This window comes from Neovison vison, chromosome 5, assembly GCF_020171115.1.
Source record: "Neovison vison isolate M4711 chromosome 5, ASM_NN_V1, whole genome shotgun sequence".
Lineage (NCBI taxonomy): Eukaryota > Metazoa > Chordata > Mammalia > Carnivora > Mustelidae > Neogale > Neogale vison.
Window position 1 is genome coordinate 14,116,972 of NC_058095.1, and position 16,624 is coordinate 14,133,595.

The following is a 16,624-nucleotide window of genomic DNA, read 5'->3' on the forward strand; positions in this document are numbered from 1 at the left end:
ATACACTGATCTTCAAGGTTTATTTTGCTAATAATCCTTTAAGGTATTATCATCAATCTCCTATCCTTGGAGATACAGTTGGAAAAAGAGCCGGAGCAGGCAGGTAACCTGATCTCGTCCACCAGGTGAGTCCTGGATGGAGGTGGCAACGACGATACCAAGAGCAAAACACCTCAGGGGATTTCCTGGAGCCCTCGGTATGGGAACTGGGTCTCTTCCTTCACCCCACTGACGCTAAATTCCCAGAGGGTCGCGGATTTGGTTCCAGCCTTACTCGCCCCAGTCTCTTAGAGCGCTCTGCACGCAGTGGGCGTCTAATAAATGCAATCTGTGTCGCACGGACAAAAACTCCCTCAAGTGGGCTGGACACTAAGCCCCTCCCGGTGCCACGGAACTCGGCGCCGCCGCTTTGCTCTTTTGCCCGTTCTCTCCTCTGTGTTGAGAGGAGTTCTGTGTGGCACCCTCGGCTGCAGCGAACCTCCCCTGCTTCGTCGCCAGCGTCCAGGCCGGCCCGGGCCCCGCGCCTCGCGCCCCCGCGTCCCGGGAACCCTGCGCGCGAGCGCTGTCGCGCGCCCGCGCACCCAAGCCCCGCCCCGCCGGCCCCGCCTCCCGTCTCCTCCCCGCCTCCCGTCTCCTCCCCGCCCCCCGGAGCCGACGAGTGGCGGCGGCGGCCCCAGGACCTGGTTCCCTCAGACAAGAGGGCGGGTGGAGGAGGAAGCGGCCGAGCCCCGAGTCCTGCTCCGGCGCCGCCGAGCACCGCCCGCCTTGGCCGACCAGCGCCGTGGGTTCCTGGGCCTCGTCGAGCCGAGAGGAGGGAAAGGCGGAGGCTGCTGCGTGCGGGCGGCGGGGGCGCGGGCGCGGGCGGCGGCGGCGGCGCGGTCGGCCGCGGCTGCCGCTTTGTTGTGCGGCCCGGGCCGAGGAAGGAGAAGTAGGAGGAGGGGGGAGCTCGGCGTCCCGCTCCCTCCGCGGCTCATGGCGACGACGCTCGGCACATCCGGGACCCTCCGGCCGTGGCGGCCGCGGCGCCGGCTGCTCGGGCCCCAGCCCCGGCCGCTGTGGTGACTCCGCCGCGCTTCGCCCTCGCCCCCGCCCCGCCCGCCGGCCGGCCCCGGGCCCCGCGCCCCGCGCCGCGGCCGCAGCCCCGCCGCCGCCGCCGCCGCCGTCGCCGCCCCCGCCGCCGGGGACATGTCTAACCCCGGGGGCCGGAGGAACGGGCCCGTCAAGCTGCGCCTGACAGGTGAGGGGAGCGTTGGGAGGTGGGCTGGGGCAGCCGCGAGGTGGGCGAGCTGGAGAGGGTGCCTGTGGCCTTGGGAAGGGCCAGGGTCGGGATCAATGGTGAGTTAGGGGTCGGGGACATGGGAAGGCCTAGTTCAGCGGGGGGGATTAATGGCAAAACCACTCGCCCTTGCTGGGAAATTCGTGAAAAAGCCGACGGTGTCTCGGGGGTCTTTTGTTGCGGGGAGGGCTGCCCCGGTTGGACTCGCCGGCAGATTTGAGGTCGGAAAGCCTTGGCCAGGAGCACGACTCACTCCGGGGCCTCGGGGAGCGGCCCCTGGGCTGCTGCCCAGGTGGGGTCTTCGAGGAGATGAAGAGCTCCTGCGGCGGGGATTACTGAATCCGACCGCTGACTGCGCGCAGTAAACACTCCTTAAAGATGGAGCGCTTAACGGGAGGGTGTGTGTGTGTGTCTCTGTGTGTGTGTGTTCCCGGCTTGTTAACTTGTTCGCCCACTTATGCCCGCGTGCAAAAACCTTCATTCTCGGCCGCCAGCCACGGCAGCCGGTGCCACACACCTGAAACACATGTCTTCGGGAGGGGAGGAGACCGGGGTGGATTTTTCCGGTGTGTCCTCCTCCTGGTCCGACGACTCCGGCTTATTGTACACTCTGTGTTTTGGAAGTGTTTGATTGTAGGGTAGCATGTTTGGGGTTGTTCCTTGTAGGCCGCAGAACTTGTGTCTCACTTCTAACTCTAGACCTGCTTTAAGAACACTTTTTTTTTTTTGGGTACATTTCTAAGTATGTGCTCATACAAACTTGCAAGCGAAGTTTTCTCTCACCTCCTTTCTAAATGGAAAAGAATGTATGGAGGGGTTGCTAGGGAGAGGGCTCCTGTCTTACAAAGTGTTTATGAATCCAAGTGCATTAAATCTTTAACATTACAGGTACATTTTGCTTACACAGTGTCACGTTTGGTATTCTTCCATGGTCGTTTTGAGGACGTTTTATTTTAAGGACAGATTGTTTTTGGTTTGAAAAGTGGAGTTGAAATCACTGTAGTTATTTTAGTGTCACCGTTCACTATTAAATTAACCAAGTCGTTGTTGGGGTGTATGGTGAGAAAGATGATTTTCCTTAGAGGTTCTGTGTGTATCTGTGTGCTCACGCGCGTGTGAGAATAAACTGTGATTATGTTTACACTAGACGATGAGATTTATATGGACTAATTTCGTAATTGAATGCTTGTGTGTCCCATCCCAGTCCACTGGCTGAACTTTAGAGATAAAAACTTGCAGTGAATTTGGTATTTGAAAAATTAGCCTGACTATAAATTGGCTGCGATTTTAAAAATATGACTTTTTTGACAGTTTTAACTGGGGAATACTCTTTGGGGAAAATAGCAGAAATTATGAACTGAGTGGTTCTTAATGGAAAACCAGGATTGGGGACCCCCCCCAACAACATGGCCCCCATTCAGTTCCCTTGTTTTCTTACAGAACCTTTATAAGGGATCTTTGTTGCTTTAGAATTATCTACTGATTTTCCTCTCAGCAATCAGTTCTGTGGCAGTGATCATGGAAAGAATCTGTGATTCCAGGTGTGCAAAAAGCATCAGAAATAGGCTTTTGGCCATTTACTTCCTTCTAGGCTATGTGTGTAATGAGAAAATGAGGGAGAAAAACAAATATTTTTGTTTTGTTTTTTTGCAGATACAACGAATTTGAGTTTTTAGTGTGACTCAGTAGATCTTAAAGTGTTTATTTGTGGTTTCCTTACATCCTATGATACATTATAAAAATTGATGAGTAAACTTAGGAGAAAAGATGACACTTCTTTTTGGGGCTGGGGAAAGGGAACACTGGACTAAATTTATAGAGTGAGTTTTGTATTTTTAGATTTTTCTGAGGAATATTAAATACACTTTGTCCCCTTAATTGTAAAAACAGTTTGAGGTACTCTCAATTTTTTAAAACCACTGGGTATTTGTCTCTGTCATATTTTTTTAAAAAACTATTCAGATATTAAAAAACATTGCCCTCTCCTTTTTGGTTACATTTGGTGGCTTCTATTCTCTTTTGCCAGGAAAGTAACTTGTAGTTTTTCATTTTTGTCCATTTACAAATTAGATGGTATAGATTTTAACAAATAGATTTCAAGAGCTGGATTCAATTAGCAGCTTTTTAGGACATAAACATTAAAGGGTTAGATGGAAAAGATTGTTTTGACTGACTGGATAAATGACAGGGCTGTGTTTGATGTGCGTCCAGGAATTGGTCTGGAGCTGGTGCCCAACTTTTCAGTCCATCTTGAGAAGCCAAATAAAATATTTAACCTAGGCCTCGTTTTGTTTAAAAAAAAAAAAAAAAAAAGTTGATTCTTTGTTAAGACCTTAAGAAATGTTTGGAATACCTTTAGACTAAGTGTTTAACAGTTCATTTAGATCCGGGTTCCATAATAGAGGAAAATCACTTAAAAAAAAAAAAAGCACATCCCACAGTGAATTTTTATTTGGTTTATAATACACTTGGGCTGTAAGATGCTTTAAAATTAGTGTTCTTTGCTTTAAGTCGGCACCATTCTAATATTTTAAATTTATAGAGCGTCTTTGATTCCATGGTGCTTTATGAACTGTACTGTTATATCTTTAACTTAGAGTTGCCCCCTTACCGAAAGGTATAAATAATTCTTGCATGATCGCACACGTGTACCTGCGCGCACATGCACACACGCGCACACACACACGCACTCATACACACATACTGAAGAAGAAGAAATATTTGAGCCATGAGGTCTCTCCCCACAGCAGATATTAGACTTTTCCACATATTATTCCTTAGCCCACAATCACCTGTTGAACTGCTTGGTATTTTTAATGCTAAGGAGGCAGGGTTAATTTAATCCCATATTTGAGATTCCTCAGGCCATTGGTGTTAAAATCTGACTTGGTCCATCAAGTACTTTGATTGTCTTATGACACACTAACACTTAATCATTAAAATAGGCTATAGGGTAAAGCTATCAATTTCAACTGCTATTTCTGTAGGGAATTGATTATAAACTTTGTATACATTATACTTATGAATATCTGATACAGACTTTTCTTAAAATGCTTTGGATAGAAAATATTCTTTGTATTTGGTTACAGTAAAAAAATGGGGTAATTTTTTATATCATTATTGTTTTTAAAAGCCAAAAATTTGAAAAAGTTGTTTAGTGTAATTTCTGATATTTAAATTTCTTAGCTATGGAGAAATAACTGATTACTTCTCCAGAAGATTTATTGCAGATCTTTTCGTAACCTAGACATTTTTGTATGCTGTTCCTCATATTATTTATTTATAAAACTCTTGGCAGTAATGAGATTAACCTTGTCTAAAGCTAAAGGAAAATCGACTTTAAAAGTCCCACTTTAGATATGCTGGTTACCTTAGTGATGTTTTACTGTATATCTTATTGATTCAAAGCTTTAAAAATTACAACTTGATTATATCTCACAGGTTTCTAAGTAGGGGCATTAGCGATTTGAATGTCCCCAATTCATTTTATTTTCTTGGTATTTTTTTTTTTTGGGTTTTGAGGAGGAAGCTAATGTGGCTTAAGCCCCTTCCTTTTGTTTTGCCTCTTCTCGTGTAACATTCAGACATGCAGGGGAACCTGGTTAGGTTCTTCATGTAGTTTGGTTTTCATTGGTGAGTAAGGATATGTGTGTGTGTGTGTGTGTGTGTGTTAGTTAATCATGGATTTTACTTTTTTTCCTGTTGGTTGAACTGTAACTATCATATACTACCATGTCACTTATTTTCCTTACCATTTAGCATATTTAGCATAAAACCAATTTTCAAGGTAAACAAAAGGCCACACTTTAGGCACAGAGGATTTTTATTGTAGACATTTTTGATGTCTGTTACAGATTTTGAAGACTTTTAAAGATGTACTATGTCCTGTTTTTTTCAAATAGACCACATCTAACAGAACTAAATATTTTATTTATTATTCGGTATCATTATGAATATAAATTACTGTCGGTTGTAGTTTGTAGTTTAAGGATATCATCATGGTGTATAGAGAGAATTGTTTGGCTATGTGGTGATAGTAGTTTCACCCCATTTTTACTGCTTTTTGTCTTTTTGCTGTCATTTTTGTTTACTGTTACTTTCTCTGTTATAAGGACGCTGAACCCTTGAAATGCACTGTTGTAATCAGCATTGTTGTGTGTTTCTGTATGATTGACAGGTTTTGAAGGTTTATTAAGTGCCAGACACTGTGTTAAGTTTGTATTTATTATCACTCTTAATTCTCACAGTAGCTCCAGGAGGTAGGGAAAATTGGGGGAGGTTAAGTACATGTCAGAACTCCAAATTATTAAAGAGCTTGTTAAATGTGTAAGATTTTGCGTGGAATACTAAAATAAATACATTCCATTTATTTGGAATTACCCTTGCCCCTTGAGATTCTTGCTCATCTTCTAAGGTTCAGCATAAGACTTACCCTTATCCCTAGAACTTTCCTTGACCTGAGTTGCCTTTCCTCTGTGACTAAGAGACTCTTCCTCTGGTATCAGACCTAACTTAATGAGGGATGTTCATTGTTTCTATGCTGTAAGCTCTAGGAAGCCAGAATCTTTGTTTCAGCATAAATTAAGGGGTTTTGGCATTGTATTGAATGAATGCTGGAGATTTAGAAGTACTTCTTTGTAGTTCTATATGTATTCTTTGTGCCTAATGCACTAGATATGAGTGGCAAGAAGATGAAGCCAGACAGGGACCAACCCAATTTGGAACTTTTTATATTTTGCCGTTAGATTTTTTTTTTTCTTTTTTAAAGGTGGGAATCATTGAAGGATTTTTAGCTTTGATATCTTTGATGTTTAGAAACAGTCTTGGGGCAGTAGGGAGGATGGACTGGGATGGGAACTGGGAAGACTGATTTTAGCACAACCAGTTAAGAGGATGCTACGTAACAACCATTGTTCTTACTTTTTTTGATGTTATACTTGTATTTCTAAATTTTTTAATACAGATAATTGCTGTAAACTTCTTGGTGTAGATAACTTTTTATTTTTTTATTTTATTTTATTTTTTTTTAAAGATTTTATTTATTTATTTGACAGAGAGAGATCACAAGTAGGCAGAGAGGCAGGCAGAGAGAGAGGAGGAAGCAGGCTCCCTGCTGAGCAGAGAGCCCGATGCAGGACTCGATCCCAGGACCCTGAGATCATGACCTGAGCCGAAGGCAGCGGCTCAACCCACGGAGCCACCCAGGCGCCCTAGATAACTTTTTAAAAAGGATTATTTTTCTAGAATATTTGCACAGAAAGAGTGCTATTTCAGGGGCACCTGGATGGCTCAGTCAGTTAAGCTTCTGACTCTTCATTTTGGCTCAGATTATGATCTCAGGGTTCTAGGATGGAGCCGTGAGTCTGCTTGAGGAGTCTCTCTCTTCCTTTGACCCTCTCTTTGCTTACATGCACTTTCTCTCTCTTCTCTAAAATAAATAAATCTTTTTCAAAAAGAAAAGTGCTATTGCATTATTGGGTGTGGATCTTTTATAAGTTCTTTATTAATTTTTCCTCAGGCTGCTTCCTATAAGAATTGTGCCGATTTAGGGCAGCAATGAATAAATAAGTGTACCTTTTTACGACTCTGTTACAAGCACTGGGTCTTGTTTTAAAATTTTTTGTTTATTTCATAGAATATAGGATTTAAACATTTCCTTGTGAAGTTGAATAATTTCCTGTTTATTAGTGATATTTCTTTCTGTTGACTTGTTTGGCCTTGTCCTACTTATCTGTTAGGGCCTTTGTGTTTTTCTTATTGATCTGCCTGAGAATTAAAAATGTTAATCTGTTAGATTTGCTACAAATGTTTTCCCCAGTCTTTTATTTGACTTCTAATTTTTGACCATTTTTGGACATCAGAAATTGTTGTTTTAGGAATCAAATCTGTTCAACTTTTGTTTTTCTTACTGTATTACTTGGAAGGCCTTTTTCTTTAAGAGGCTTAGTAAATATTTAAGTACATTTTATTTTAGTGTTTCTTAAAAATCGTTTAGGTAGATACTTCTCCCCGTGGTTTCTATTTAGTAATATCATCATTCTTGATTAACCCATTCTTCCTTTCCACAGTGATGGGAGATCTTTTTAGTTATGTTAAATTAGCTATAATAGAGTCCTATTATCTTGTTCAGTACCACACTGTTTTCATTATTGTAGCTTTATAATTCAGTTTAATATGCTCATTGTGATGGACATTCTTTTGCTATTTTAGTTTATTTGCCCTTCCACACAAATATTAAAACTTGTTAAGTTTTTTAAAAAAACTTTTTCTTTATTTATTTGCTAGAGAGAGAGCACGCAGGCACAAGTGCACAAGCAGGGGGAGCGGCAGGCAGAGGGAGAAGCAGGCTCCTTGCAGAGCAAGGAGCCCCATGCAGGGCTCAGTCCCAGGACCCCAGGACCCCAGATCATGACCTGAGCCGAAAGCAGCTGCTCAACTGACTGAGCCACCCAGGGAATCCCTAAACTTGTGAAGTTTGAGAAGAATTGTCTTTGGGATTGTAATTAGAATCACCTTACTTTGGGAAAAAGAGGCATTTAAGTGTATTAAATTGTCTTTATTGCTCAGGATAGTCCAATAATTTTCTACCTTTTTTTCCCCCTTTTATTTATTTATTTGAGAGAGTGAGCATACGTGTGCGTGCATGAGCAGGGAAGCAGGGGGAGAGGGACTCTCCTCTCCCTGAAGAGCAGGGAGCCTGATGAACAACTTGATCCCAGGACTCTGGGATCATGACCTGTGCCAGAGGCAGACACTTAAGCAACTGAGCCACCCCAGGCGTCCCTAATTTTCTGTTTTGATGTAATTCCAGCTAATTTATACTTGTGACATTTTCATTGTATTTTCTAATCTTATTAGTTATTGCTTGTATTTAGGAATACAGCAATAGGTAATTTTGCTTGATTAGAGCAATTTTGTTGAATGCTAATCCTGCTAGTATTTCACTTGATGCTAGTTTTCCAGGTATCAGTTTTGGCATTTTTTATAGTTGAATGTTTACATTAAAAAAATTTCTCTTCAGGACGCCTGGGTGGCTCAGTTTGTTAAGCGCTGCCCTCGGCTCAGGTCATGATCCCAGCGTCCTGGGATCGAGTCCCACATCGGGCTCCTTGTTCCGTAGGGAGCCTGCTTCTCCCTCTGCCACTCTGTCTGCCTGTGCTCTCTCTCTCCCTCTCTCTGACAAATAAATAAATAAAATCTTAAAAAAAATTTTTTTTCTCTTCTTTTGGATTTTTCCACTAAAGTATAATTAGTTTAAGAAAATGAGGAACTTAATGTTAGTTTTAGAATAATTTCTGAAGGCATAAAGTACTTTTTTAAAAACCACATTTGATATACTAAGAAATATTGACATATGGTGTCTTAAGTTTAGCAGTTTGGTCTCTTGCTAAAAATTGACAGCAGACATAAAGCTGAAGTTTTATTTGTTTTTTTTAAGTTTTAAGATAAATCCTGGTCATAATGAATCTAATAATACCTAAAATGTTAGGTAGGAATTACTACATAGATGATTGCACAAAGGTTATTTCTTTTTTCCCAGAAAGTTTCCTCATGCCCCTTTACAGCCATTCTCCTTCTCCCATCCCCAGTTGTTGGCAACTCTACTTTACTTTCTTTTCTTTTTTTAAAGATTTTATTTATTTATTTGACAGAGATCACAGGCAGTCAGAGAGAGAAGGGGAGGCAGGCTCCCCACTCAGCAGAGAGCCTGATGGAGGGCTCAATCCCAGGACCTTGGGATCATGACCTGAGCCGAAGGCCCAGGCTTAACCCACTGAATCACCCAGGCACCCTTTACTTTACTTTCTATCACTATGGTTTTGCCTTTTCTAGAATTTTAAGTAAATGGAATTGTATAGTATGTGGTCTTCTGGGCCAGTCTTCGTTCACTCAGCATAGTGCTTTTGAGATCTATCTTGTGTATCAGTTTTTTGTTCCTTATTCCTGGGGAATGTTGCATTGTACACATATGCTCCATTTTGTTTATCAAGTCACAAATATCCACAGACATTTGTGCTTTCCAGTTTTTAGCCGTTACAAATAAAACTGCTGTGAACATCGAGTATACCTCTCTTTGTGGGAACATGTTTTTATTTCACTTGGGTAAATGATGAGATTGTTGGGTCATATGGTAAATATGTAAATATGTTTTTAACTTTAAAAATGTCTGCTAAAGTGTTTTTCAAAGTTGTACCATTCTGCATTTCTACCAGCAAGAGTTCCAGTTGCTCCCAGTACAAGCTAACACTTGAAGCTTGAACACTTGCTGTTGTCATCTTGGGTTTTAGCCATTCTAATTGGTGTGTAGAGATCTCATTGTAGCTTTAATTTTAATTCCCTTATTGACCTACAGTGTTATAAGCATCTTCTCATGGTCTTAGTTGCCATCTGTGTATCTTTGGTGAATATCTGTTCAAATAGTTTGATCATAATTTATTTTTTTATTACCAAGTTTTGAGATTTTTTTTTTTGTGTTCTGGATACAAGTCCTTTATCAGATGTGTATTTTGCAGATACTTTCTTCTAATTTGGGGCTTCCCCCAATAGTGTTTCAAAAAGCTGAAGTTTTGAAGTTTGATTTAGCCCAGTTAATTAGTCTTTCATTTATGATTCATGCTTCTTATGTCCTAAGATATCTTTTCTTCATCCACCGTTCTAAAAGTTTTCTTCCATGTTTTCTTCTTTGCTATAGTTTTAGCTTTTACATGTACATCTATGACTCTTCTAGTTAATTTTTTAATATAGTGTGAGAGGTAAGGGTCAAGGGTTTTTTTTGTTTCATTTTTTTCCTTCCCCATATGGGTATCTGATTTTCCTAGCACTATTTGTTCACATGCTTTTGTTTCTTCCATGGCATTGTCTTGGTACATTGGCTGAAAAATTAGCTGACAATATACATGTAGTTAGTTCTATTTCTGGACCCTGTTCTGTTCCTTTAAGTTATAATTCTATCCATTATATGTTTATCACTTATAAGCCACACTTTCTTGATAACTGTAGCTTTAACATAAGCCTTCTGGTTTCAAATAATGATTAAAAAGCTTTTCATAAACATTTTGATAAGTTTAATAAGCATAATTGAATCTTTAATTTAGGATCCTGTAATGACTTAGGATTTTTTTTTTCCAATTTATTTATTTTCAGAAAAACAGTATTCATTATTTTTTTCACCACACCCAGTGCTCCATGCAATGCAAGCTGTGCCCTCTATAATACCCACCACCTGGTACCCCAACCTCCCACCCCCCCGCCACTTCAAACCCCTCAGATTGTTTTTCAGAGTCCATAGTCTCTCATGGTTCATCTCCCCTTCCAATTTACCCAAAAGCACATACCCTCCCCAATGTCCATAACCCTACCCCCCTTCTTCCAACGCCCCTCCCCCCAGGAACCCACAGTTTGTTTCGTGAGATTAAGAGTCACTTATGGTTTGTCTCCCTCCCTATCCCATCTTGTTTCATGGATTCTTCTCCTACCCACTTAAGCCCCCATGTTGCATCACCACTCCCTCATATCAGGGAGATCATATGATAGTTGTCTTTCTCCGCTTGACTTATTTCGCTAAGCATGATACGCTCTAGTTCCATCCATGTTGTCGCAAATGACAAGATTTCGTTTCTTTTGATGGCTGCATAGTATTCCATTGTGTATATATACCACATCTTCTTGATCCATTCATCTGTTGATGGACATCTAGGTTCTTTCCATAGTTTGGCTATTGTGGACATTGCTGCTATAAACATTCGGGTGCACGTGCCCCTTTGGATCACTACGTTTGTATCTTTAGGGTAAATTCCCAGTAGTGCAATTGCTGGGTCATAGGGCAGTTCTATTTTCAACATTTTGAGGAACCTCCATGCTGTTTTCCAGAGTGGTTGCACCAGCTTGCATTCCCACCAACAGTGTAGGAGGGTTCCCCTGACTTAGGATTTTTTTTAATGCTTTGGAGCCATTATTTCATTAATTCAGCCAATAAATACTTACCAGTTTCTTGACATTTGTAGACATTGATTAACAATGATATAGTACCATGAATGGAAGTACAGGAAATCAGAATAAACCTAGACTGGGGGGGTCTCTATTTTTTTTCTGAAAATTTCTATTATGGACCTTTAAAAAATTTATTATTTTTATCTCTTACTGATGAAAGTGGATTGCAACAGGTATGAGTTAACAAGTTTTGCCTTTTTACTAGCTTTCAGCTCCCTCAGATCATTTTTGGGAAAAGGTGGGATAAAAAGTGTAAACATGTAAAATGTGGCAGTAGAAAGGAAAGGATATACTGTAATTGTTAAATGTATATTGGATTATAGGTATTTTTTTAGTTGTATTATATTATGAGCATGTATTTTCTATAAGACAAAGGAAGAAAGTCAATTTTATTAAAATCTAAGCGACGGGGCACCTGGGTGGCTCAGTGGGTGAAAGCCTCTGCCTTCGGCTCAGGTCATGATCCCAGGGTCCTGGAATCGAGCCCGTGTCAGGCTCTCTGCTCGGCAGGGAGCCTGCTTCCCTTCCTCTATCTCTGCCTGCTTCTCTGCCTACTTGTGATCTCTGTCAAATAAATAAAATCTTTAAAAAGAAAAATCTAAGCAGACTATTTATTTGAGAGGAAGATAGTATGAACAGGGGGTCGGATGTTTAACTGACTTTACTGCCCTCGTGCCCCAGACTTTTTTTTTAAAGATTAAAAAATTTTTTTTGTTTTTTATTTTTTATTTATTTGAAAGAGAGCAAGCACAAGCACGGGGAGTGGGGAAGGGAGAATCAGGCTCCCAACTGAGCAGGGAGCCCGATGTGGGGCTCAGTCCCAGGGCACTGGGGTCATGACTTGAGCCAAAGGCAGACATTTAACCAACTGAGCCACCCCGGTACATTCCTAGGAACTGTCACAAAACAGACATCTGTAATGTAGATCTTATTTACTGTGTAAGGTATTTTTGGTAATTTTGTGGGGAGGCAGTTGGGATGTTGTGGAAAATGTATAGAACTTGCAGAAAATTTAGGTTCAGGTCCTAGTTAGGCCACGGTAAAGCTTTGTCCCTTTAAGTATATCACTTACTTTCTTGGTGGGTGTGCTTTTAGTTTTAAGTGCACGCTTAAAATGACGATATTATTTATTTTAAGATTCTGCTGGACAAGAAAATAATGTATATGACAAATGCTTTTCAAGTTGTAAAGTATAATGTTTGTGTATTTTGTCTTTTTTTTTTAAAGATTTTATTTATTTTTCAGAGAGAGAGAGGGAGAGCGAGCGCAGGTAGACATTCTTCTCTAGTGAAGAATGGCAGGCAGAGGCGGAGGGAGAAGCAGGCTCCCTGCTGAGCAAGGAGCCCGATGTGGGACTCGATCCCAGGAGGCTGGGATCATGACCTGAGCTGAAGGCAGCTGCCCAACCAACTGAGCCACCCAGGTGTCCCTGTATTTTGTCATTTTTGATCAGACTTTTTAAATGTTAGTCATAACCAATTATATGCTGTTATTTATAGGAGCAAGTACAACATTAATAGGGATTCATATGGGTATCTGTTTAATTGATATCATGTCTTATAAAATAGGGACAAATGTATGTTTTGGGGGTACCCAGTGTATCTTAAAGAATTCTTACAGTTAGAGGGACGCCTGGGTGGCTCAGTTGGTTGGACGACTGCCTCCGGCTCAGGGCGTGATCCTGGAGTCCCGGGATCGAGTCCCACATCAGGCTCCCAGCTCCATGGGGAGTCTGCTTTGCTCTCTGACCTTCTCCTCGCTCATGCTCTCTCTCACTGTCTCTCTCTCTCAAATAAATAAATAAAATCTTTAAAAAAAAAAAAAAGAATTCTTACAGTTAGATAAGCTACTGCATTATAATTTTTGTCATTAACTCATATAACAGCTTAATTAGACAATTAACTGTGTTCTCTCCTTTCCCCCTCACTTTTGGTGAAAAGTAGAAGAGCTTTGGAGAATAGTTTGATTAGCTCACAGTTTTGGAGGTGGTGAAACTGTTTAGATTCAAATCCAGTCTTCAGTGACGTAATGTAGCTTGCTGGCACTTTCAAGAATAGCCAGTAGTTTCACCTCTTGTCAGTAGGTGGGGATATTTCTGCACAGGTAGATGTCAGGAATGTGTTAAGACGGGCAAAACTGAAAAGTAGGGGTGCCTGAGTGGCTCAGTGGGTTAAGCCTCTGCCTTCCGCTCAGGTCATGGTCTCAGCGTCCTGGGATAGAGCCTTGCATGGGGCTCTCTGCTCGGCGGGGAGCCTGCTTCCTCCTTTTTCTCTGTCTGATCTCTCTCTCTGTCAAATAAATAAATAAAATCTAAATAAATAAATAAATAAATAAATAAAACCCCTGAAAAGTAAAAGTCTAAATGAGTGTACTTGAAATAAATGGAGTTGGAGAATTAGAACTATAATTAGAATTATCAAAGGTGACACTGGCTTTTAATGAAAATCCATATTTTAGGGTAGACTTTGTTTTCTTTTTTAAGATTTTATTTATTTATTTGATAGAGATCACAAGTAGGCAGGGAGGCAGGCAGAGAGAGAGGGGGAAGCAGGCTCCCTGCTGAGCAGAGAGCCTGATGCGGGTCTTGATCCCAGGATCCTGAGACCATGACCTGAGCTGAACGGAGAGGCTTAACCCACTGAGCCACCCAGGCGCCCCTAGGGTAAACTTTCTTATATAAACTATATACTACATGTGTTAGAGGAGTAGATACAAAAATTCTTTTCATTACAATTGCAAACATAAGTAGCTAATTACTTCTTTCATTTTTGTATATGATCTTAATGTCATCTGGTTTTAAAAAGAACTATTTCTCTAGTGAAGAAAGAAAAGTTGTTGATTGGTCAGATTACTCAGAATCATTTAATACTACAAAAAAGTTGAATTTTTTAAAAATTGAATTTTGGGAATTTTGTAAAAGAAGAGGATGAGAAAATGTTTTTAATTTAAGAAAAGTGAGATGACACTTGATACATGTGATACATTCAAAATCCCTAAGGTAATACTTGATACATAGTATATGTTCAGTAAGTATTTGTGAATAAAACAGTGATTGAGGGGGTACTTGGATGATCAGTGGGTTTAATGGTCCAACTCTTGATTTCTGCTCAGGTCGTGAGATCAAGCCCTTCAGTGGGGAATCTGCTTGGGATTCTCTCTCCCTCTGCCCCCTTCTCCCCCGTGCTCTCTTGCATGCAGGCTCTCTCTCTGTCTCTCTCTCTCTCAAATAAATAATTTTTTTTTTTTTTTTAATGAGGAAATTGGAAAAAAAAGCTTAACTGTCGTTAGGTCTTCATTTGAAACAAATAATAGATCTCTCTTTGTGATGTCATTACTGAATTAGTTGACATTTTACCCTAGTAATTTTGATGGAAGTTATAAACATGGACTGAAGTATTCATTCAAGTTAATAGTTGACTTCATGAATAGAACTCTTACCATACTCTGCAAAACTTACTTTTTTTTTTTTTTAACTTTATTTTGGGGGACCTGGGTGGCTGTCAGTCAGTTAAGTGTCTGACTCTTAGTTTCGGGTTGGATCATAATCTCAGTGTTGTGAGTATGAGCCCTGTGTCAGGCTTCATGCTGGGTGTGGAACCTGCTCAAGGTTCTCTCTCCCACTCTCTCTCTTAAAAAAAAGGTGGGGGTAGATTTTATTTTTAAGTAATCTCTGTACCCAGTGTAGGGCTTCAGCTTACAACTTGGAGATCAAGAATCACATGTTCTACTGACAGCACCAGTAGCTGAGCCAGACACCCCCAAAATTTACTTCTTAATAAAGTAAAGATCTGTCTGGTAATCACTACAAAAAGATCTGTTTTTGTAGCATCACCTAGAAAATTCACATGTATAACTAGCCTGTCAGTGTTAGGGAGAGAATTTTTCAGAGCCCTACAGTTTCAAAGTATTCTCATTTATAATGTAACTGCTGTTCAGATCCCAACTTTGTAAGTATTCTGAACCAGTGACAGAGAATCTTTATCTGATGAAAGTTTTTTCTTAAATCTTATGAAGAGAATAGTGATAGATTTTTGAGGAAACAATTGGTACAGCTATTCCAGTTGTATAGAAATGAGGCTAGTTGAACCAGAAGTCCTTTGTAAGGAATTAGGAATCCTTTTAGAGGCACCAGACTGGCTCAGTCTGTGGGGCATGTGATTCTTGATCTTGGGTCTGAGTTTGAGCCCCATGTTGGGTGGACAGCTTACTGTAAAAAAAGAAAAGAAAACAAATATGAATTCTTCTGTGTTATAATTTCCTATTTTTTAGTTTTGAATTTTTAAAAAGATTGTATTTATTTGAGAGAGAAAATGAGAGAGAGCCCACATAAGAAGGGGGAGGGTCAGAGGAAGAAGCAGACTCCCTGTTGAGCAGGGAGCCCTATGTGGGACTCAGTCCGGGGACACCCGGATCATGACCTGAACCGAAGGCAGTTGCTTAACTGACTGAGCCACCCAGGGGCCCAAATTTTTCTTTTTTCTTTTAGGTAGGTAAGAAAGCTTAGGTAGGAAACCAATCTTTTTAGTACTTTAAAATGGGATTGGTGATGACATTTCAAATTTCTTCTGATTTCCAGTTTGGTTAACTCTTTTTTTTTTTTTAAGATTTTATTTATTTGAGAGAGAGGGAGATGGGGGTGTGGGGGAGAGCGCAGGAGAGAGCGATTGTGTGCCTGAGTGGGTGGGGGCCACATGAGGGAGAAGCAGACTCCTCGCTAAGCAGGGAACCTGATGCAGGGCTCAGTCCCAGGACCCTGGGATCACGACCTGAGCCAAAGGCAGATGCTTAACCAACTAAGCCACCCAGGCAGCCCCCCACCCCCCCGCAGTCCTTATCTTCCAGTAGTTGAAGGATGTGAAAAAGTTGTTACCTGACCATTGAAGATAGTTTTCATAAAAAAACAGAGATGTCAAGTAAATGCTATTATTTTCTGAAAAGTTAAAAAAAATCTTGGTAGATTATTGTTTTTTTTTTAAATATAACTCAAAGAATTAAAATGATTTGTAATGCTGTAATGAAACTCTTTTCATTTTATCTACTTATGTGAAGATGTTTTCTTAGCACTTACGATTATAAAGATGGAAAATAGGAATAAAATATTTATAATATTTACAATAAATGATATTTGCTCAGTTGAAAATAAAACCTCATCCATCTCATGAAGAGATGCATTTCTACCTCTTTTCTTCCTTCTGCCCTCCCCCTTTTTTTGACTAATTGGTTCTGATCAGGAGACAGGAAAGGTCTATACATTGTTTGGTTGGTATGTTTCACATCTTTCTTAAACTATAACTTTCTTAAACTATAACTATAACCCCGCCCCACCTTACACTTTTCACATTTTCACATATCTCCCAA

The 16,624-nt window shown here is 40.7% G+C and overlaps 1 protein-coding gene across 1 annotated transcript in view; it reads left to right on the forward strand.

Annotated features, from left to right (window-relative positions):
* Positions 1-1,155: 1,155 nt before the first annotated feature.
* SMURF2 (SMAD specific E3 ubiquitin protein ligase 2) overlaps positions 1,156-16,624 on the forward strand; it is a 121,427-nt gene continuing 105,958 nt past the window's right edge. Inside the window, exon 1 of the mRNA XM_044247621.1 lies at positions 1,156-1,237. Coding sequence (XP_044103556.1) covers positions 1,186-1,237 — 52 coding nt within the window. The 5' untranslated portion in view covers positions 1,156-1,185. The remainder of the gene's footprint in view (positions 1,238-16,624) is intronic.